Consider the following 7,253-nt stretch of genomic DNA (forward strand, 5'->3'; position numbering starts at 1 on the left):
TATTTTTCTGCATCAACACTGTTTTGTGATGCATTTTACTGCACATATTTGTATTGTATTGAATTTCGTAGCGATGCTTACATCTACCTGATGTGCTGTTATACTTGGGATGTCAGCCTCTATTATGTATTTGACTACACTGTCGCTTTATAGTGGAATTTGTGGGGATCTGAAAATGGTTGGGTTAACATTATGCACGAGTCCATTTAAAAACTGCCTTTTATAGCCAGAATAATTCTCAGAACCACCCAAAGCCCACAGTTAAATATTTCTTGGTATTGGTGCGATTTGTTTCTATACTTTCTTCATAGAATGATAGGCTATATGCCACATGCATGGAGGACAGGACTACTAGATCAAGGCTGTAACATTGTTCCATAAACTTTGTTTTAACATGTCCTTTACTGGTTAAGGTTATAGGATACGTTCACATTTTGATTTTGAGTACGTTCACAAGTGCTTAAAAAGTCAATAACCATATTTACAAGTTCGACTTGATTTATTATGCAGCAATTCTAACTTTTTCTGTGTTGAAGCATTATGCAATAGATAACCACAAGGGGGCAGTGCAGCCCAAGATAACGGGGACGAGAGTTCGGCTAATAACGTTACTGTTAATAACTTTTTCACATAACCTTATTTCAACCTTGACACGTAATCCTACTTTTTGTTTTGTAGTTTAACACATGCAGACAGAAAACAATTTAACTTCGGCCCGTTATGTTGGGCTCGATTAAAATATCAATGGCCATAGAATAGGCTATAAAGTGATATGTTTTCACAGTCTCGTGCTCTCTTCTTTGAAAAGTGGCCAGGGGAGTCTCGGTTTTGACCGTTTTAAATTAAAGTCTTGATTTAATAATCAAACGTTTACTGGTGCAGTTCTTTGCGACACAGTCTGCCCTGCAGTGCATGGTTCATCGTCACTTGTTAGGCACTGGGATAGATCCGTGAATATTTTTGTCGACCTGTTAACCTCTGTCAACATGTTAGTCTGCTTGTAAGGTTTGGCATCCTGTTGCGTTGCCTGGTGCAAAGACAGAACCCCTCCTCCCCTGTCCTTTTTGCTGACAGCCTCCTTAAACTAAGTAATTTATTTTTTCTCCACCTTGCGGACATGTAGTTGTTGTTAATATTCCTGATCAAACGGTAGACAACCTTTATTTTATGACTCTGCGTAGTGCGGTAATATTACATATTATGAACATTTAAATCATTCAATGTACTGGCACAATTACGCGTTGCTCATTTTCATAGCCAACAGCAAACACCGATTAAACGGTGTTTAAAGAAAATCAAAATAATAAACAAAATCTGAATGTTTAAACCTTTTACTAGGTCTCGGGAGGTTTTCATAGAGTCTGGAGAAGTTCTCCAATAAATACAGGAGCGTCTCTGGAGTGGGCGTGTTTCTAAGTGTGTCTGCAGCCTCCGCGCTCTTGAGTTTAGAGCGCACTTCACTGTAGAGTCGCACCACAGATCTCGCGCAGTCCGCGCTTGTGAAACAAACCAAAAACCCGGTTTCACTAAGGGACAAGGCTCGACTTTACCCTTTTAGGACAGTACCACCATGGATGCGTTGCGAGTAGTCGCATTGTGCACACTGTTTATTTTCCTTTGGAGTTTACCCAGTTGTCAGTCAGCTGCGCTTATATCGTCGAGAAGGAGCAAGGGTGCCAGGAGCGCATATGATGGACAAAGGTCACACAAATTTCTTAAAGAGATTTTCGCATCCTCCGCGGGTACGAGTCGGAGGGACGACTTTAAGGACCCAGTTGTGCCCCACGACTACATGATATCGATATACCGGACTTATTCCGCCGCTGAAAAACTTGGACTGAATGCAAGTTTTTTCCGCTCTTCAAAGTCTGCAAATACCATAACGAGTTTTGTAGACAGAGGAAAAGGTTTGTTTTTTATTTTTATTCATAGTCTGTCTAAATGCGCTATATACGCCCGCAAGAATATTTTGCCTGGCGCATCATACCTACTTTGGAAAATCTATATTTATTTTCTACCTTTATTCTTAAATTATAATATTTAAAAATGCTGCACGATTTAAATCCATCTGCTTTTAAAATTGATGAGCTGTTAATTGATGGGCTGCTCGTAGGCCAAATTATTAAAAAAATGAAATTGTGAAAAACGGATGGATAGATTGTTGTTAGAGAAAAAATAAGGTTGTCACGAAAATGGATGCATCATTTTGGAACCAATCCAATTATGACTAAAGGGATTTATTCATGTGGTGAGGGTTTGGCGCATCATTCGTCCTGTTTGGGCCACGGTTTAATTGTCAACTCGACCTCATATTTGGGTAGTATAAAGTTATATTAGTTTTACATTGACCCCAAGGTAGCACGCCAATAAAACACTAATTGGTGCGTTTTCTAAATGAAGGTAATAAATCATCCTTTTAACATCCTCGCTCGCGTGCAAGCAGTCTGAGCTGTTCTCACAAAACTCACAGAGAAACTTCGAGGAAAATAGGGAGCGGAGTTTCTCTTTTTTTTCTGAAAGGAAACTTCTTTGAATATGTTCAATTTTTTTCAACTTTCAGTAGATAGCATCGACATTTAAACTATTTATATTTGTCTTATAGTTTAATTTCCTCTCGCTTTTTCTTCTTTCTTGTTTTTTTGGCTTGCAGATTCATTTGGTTAACTTTTTTAACTGGAAGACCAACGAATGCAAGCATGCAAAATAAAAACTTAAATATGTAAAAATAAGATAACAAAAATGGCTAAACGGTTCAAACTTTGGCTGTTCAATTTCACTTAGCAGATAAACGCATTCACTAAAAGAAGAAAAGCGCACACTGATATGACGAAAAAGCTTCACTTTCCTTACTGATTTTGATTTGATGTGTCATTGGCTGTGACCCTTCCCTGGACCCTCTGAGGGTCTTGCTTTGCATCAGACTGCTGATTGGACTATTTGAACTCAGTGATCTAATTGAGTGTTCATGTCATAACATATCAAACACTGTCTGTTCTCCCGTAATGAACTAGTTTAGCCAATGGCACATCCCCAGAAGAGAGGAGCAAAGACGGAATAGGGCTTGCTTGCTTACCTTTGGCCGTGTGTGTAGAATTGTTCATATTCTAAAGTTAGTAAAGATGCTTCGTCGCCAGGTGATTTCTGGGTCGAACCCTTTTCCAGATCTTAAATTGAATTAATGTTACTTTGTGGTTTACCATCAATACATTTTTTTTACATATTCAAAAATAAAATATTTTTTATGAGAACAGGAGACATTCCCTAACTTTTTCAGTTGCGTGGCTGCTCTAAACTTCTCTTGGCTGTATGTGCCATGCGCGTCATACGCTGTGAAATGTCATCAAGAATCATTTCCACTCAAGCACCGTTCAATTATGATAAGACGGTAATCTTTTGGTGTAACAGGAAAGAATTTCCTCCAAACAGATAAGACATTTCCCCAAATTTTGGATCGTTAAGGTTGCAAGATCAGACAAGAACAAACGAAATGTATGAAAATTACTTTTGGCACTTAAAGTAACTCATTAAAACACAGATGGTGCTTGCTGGCCCCGGTAGCCGCACCAAGTCTCCATCCCTATTTTGCTGCACGTCTATTTTTATCCAAAACGACCAAAAATCAAAATACGTGACAAGAATGTGCATTAAATAAGTTGAAGAATTGTGCGGCTGAAGTGATTTATACATTTATTTTAGAGTTATTCACTTGTCTTTGTTATCTGTTTAGGCCGCTGCACAAACTCGTCCAACTCTTGCTGCTTGCAATTGTGCTTGAAATAAGTTATATGCTGAATAATGGCTTTTGAACCGGGGATGTTGTTGTTGGCAGAAGGGATGAAATATAAGCGGGCTGTTATTTAACGGGGTGGGAGGAAATTTAGAACTGTTAATTATTCGGTGACCTTGTATTCGATTTGTTTGAGGTCTTATAAAAACCCTAATGTGGACCATACGTGCATGGAATCTAAAATAAACACAAGGTTTCAATCGACTTAAATTATTTGACAATTACATTTACGCTTCGAAAAATAGAGGAAATCTAAATATAATCCAGTCGACGTATAAAGGTTATTTTGGGGTTATTTTGGGGTTGTTAAATTCTAGTTGTTTGTTTTAAATATTAAAGTAACTACAGAATTTATAACAGACCTAATTAATAATGTAATTTACGTACCATTTTCCATTAATCAACGATTGACTTCGGAACAAACGAATTAAAAGTGAAAGTCGTGCACGCAAAATTGTGCACGTATTTGTTCGGCGTTTTGTTTAGGTTTCATTCATCTGTGCCCAAGGCGTTGCTGAAGCAATAATAGTTTTAACAGTTTAACCAAATTTCTTAAACAAGCCCTCTTGAATTCAGATTACGCTTCTCGTTTGGTCCGTCAGAGAGATAGAAGGCGGTGATAAAGTGCGACTAGGCCTCTGGATTCCTGAAGTGAAAAGAATGCATTAATTGTGCATTGTTCAACACGTACAGTATGTTGCTTTGTGTCTGGCGCACTGTTTTCTTGTCTTTTTCGTTCTCTCTTTCGTTTTCTTTGCGTTACCACCTGCACATATTTATGGCAAAATATTTTACAGAACATTATGAAAATTTATGACAAAACAAAAAAGGACAACCTTAAGGTTTTCATTACATAGACTATTACCAGCATGTACTCATGTATAGTTTGTCATCGAATTTATGTGTCGTCTTGTCCAAAAAGAGTGAAAGGAGGCCAGTTTTACCTGGTCTTATTATGAGAATGTGATCCACATCTCCTCTGAACACTGTCCACTTTAAGTGAATCTGACTGCAATTATTTCTTTTTATCTTGCAGACGATCTCATGCTCTCTCCTTTGCGAAGACAAACGTATCTGTTTGATGTCTCAACTCTCTCAGACAAAGAAGAGCTGGTCGGGGCAGAATTAAGGATATTTCGAAAAGCGCCTGGGGATTTCCTACCGTCCCAGTCAGGCGTCTACAACCTTCATTTACTCTCATGTCGATCAGAGAGGCCGCTGGCTTCCAGATCCCTTGATCTCCAGGATTCTCGAAAACCAGAATGGGAGGTTCTGGACGTATGGGGGATTTTCAGGAACAAGCATCATTCAGCCCAAGGGAATCAGCTTTGTCTCCAGCTCAAGGTAACGCATGGCAAATCTGACGTGGAAATCGACTTAAAGCAACTGGGTTTCCACCGGCACGGTCGAACGCAGCAAGAAAAGGCGATACTAGTGGTTTACACACGATCTAAGAAGAGGGAGAACTTGTTCAATGAGATGAAAGAGAAGATCAAGTCTCGGGGAGAGGAGGAGGACGAGGGCGCGCTGCAGTTTAAAGCGAGGCGCAGACGGAGAACGGCGCTCAGTAATCGCCACGGGAAAAGACATGGCAAAAAGTCAAAATCGAGATGTAGCAAAAAAGCGTTGCACGTCAATTTCAAAGAGCTGGGATGGGACGACTGGATCATCGCTCCACTAGATTACGAAGCGTACCACTGCGAAGGCGTGTGCGATTTCCCCTTGAGATCGCACCTGGAGCCGACCAACCACGCCATCATCCAAACGCTCATGAACTCCATGGACCCCAACAGTACACCCCCGAGCTGTTGTGTTCCTACAAAACTCAGCCCCATCAGTATACTGTACATAGACTCGGGGAACAACGTCGTGTATAAACAGTACGAGGACATGGTTGTAGAACAGTGTGGCTGTAGGTAGCGAGTCACTCACACACAAACAACACCCTTTGGGACCACGGCTTGAACATTTGAAAAGAGCCGAAGTGAACCCGAACCTGTCCAGAACGAAAAGACGCATTTGAGCCGTTTAACTTTTGCGCACGCCAGTGTTAAGGGACTCCAAAATAAATAAAACATTATCAGTGTAACGACGCATTTTTCGTTTACACATTATGGGGTTCTTTTTGTCATAACATGTAAAAACCATTTCCAAAAATGTATACGTTTTAAGAAATATTCCTTTAATGAATCGTCTCTCAGAAGAGGCAGGTAGAGAAGAAAAGCCAGACTTAGTGCGTAACCGTCTGGACAGGATTCACTGGGGATTAGGTTACACCATTATCTGTGTGGACTCAGAATAATGGGTAGACGGGCACCTGTTCAAACGGGAAGGCTCACTTACTCATCTATTATATGGTCTGTAGTAATATGGACAAGATGTGTTATATGGATAACGATGTATGGGCAAAACACGGTGCCACTCGCCTCTGCAATCGCCAGTGTCCTGGAAACGCTCTATTACGACCGAAGGATATCCGTTGTCATATTCAGCTTTTGCGCAAAGGTGAATGTACCAAACACTATACGGCATGGAAAGAAACAGATGTGTTTCTCCATCCTCACACAGGGAGACTTGCTTTCGAGGAGGATGGTTTCGGACAATAAACTTTGTTTTCAAGTGCCTGGAAATTTGGTTGTAGGTCACGAAGCCTAGAAAAACACACAAATGTAATTTTGTACTTTCACGTGGATTCGAACAAAGAGACTCACTTGAGATGACAAAAATGTAATTCAATCAACGTTTGCATATTTACAAAAGGCACTTCCACAACATCAAACTGTCCAAGCAATCTGGAAGGAGCGTTTTTTCCGACCTATAGACTTACAAGGAAAAAAGAGACTCACGCGAGATTATATTTAAATGCACATTAGCTTTGAATGCACTGTTGTTCATTTTTTTTGAGCTGTAAATATTTGTAAAGTAAAACCTAAAAGTGCAACGTATGAAGAAATGAGAAAGCATTTCTTCGTTAATGTACATTTATAAATGCACTCAAATCGCTATAATTTTTATTCTATAATTATTTTATTATTTGTGATGTACAGAGTTTCATGATAATCGTGTATTTCTTACGCTGATAAAACAAAATTAATTTAAAATGTATTCATTATTGCTGAGGGGGAAATACCATTATCGATGTCTACCTCATAATTGCATAGAATCCGGGTTCTGAGGTGCATTCAATTAGAGTTTAAGGTTTTTCCCAATTATATATATATATATATATATATATATATATATATAAATATTATATACAGTATATCAATGGATAATAGTCCACACTATTACTGTACAAATAAAAGGAATAAATTTACTCTTTGTGTGGTGCCATTGACTCACCAAATACCTTTAAATCTATGTCTAAATCTATTAAATGTTTAGAAACGATAAGTATTCCAGTAAATGATTTTTTCAAAACAAATGAGGTGTTTCAAAAGCACATTGTTTAACAGAAATCTGTGTA

At 38.9% G+C, this 7,253-nt stretch overlaps 1 protein-coding gene across 1 annotated transcript; it reads left to right on the forward strand.

The window, feature by feature from the left end:
• Positions 1-1,452: 1,452 nt before the first annotated feature.
• On the forward strand, positions 1,453-6,884 carry gdf6a (growth differentiation factor 6a). The gene is made up of 2 exons (XM_079469409.1): positions 1,453-1,907; positions 4,824-6,884. The coding sequence occupies exons 1-2, from the start codon at positions 1,571-1,573 to the stop codon at positions 5,705-5,707; spliced, it is 1,221 nt and encodes a 406-aa protein (XP_079325535.1). The 5' UTR covers positions 1,453-1,570; the 3' UTR covers positions 5,708-6,884.
• The last annotated feature ends 369 nt before the right edge of the window (positions 6,885-7,253 follow it).

The sequence above is a fragment of the Barbatula barbatula genome (genome assembly GCF_947034865.1).
Source record: "Barbatula barbatula genome assembly, chromosome: 12".
Lineage (NCBI taxonomy): Eukaryota > Metazoa > Chordata > Actinopteri > Cypriniformes > Nemacheilidae > Barbatula > Barbatula barbatula.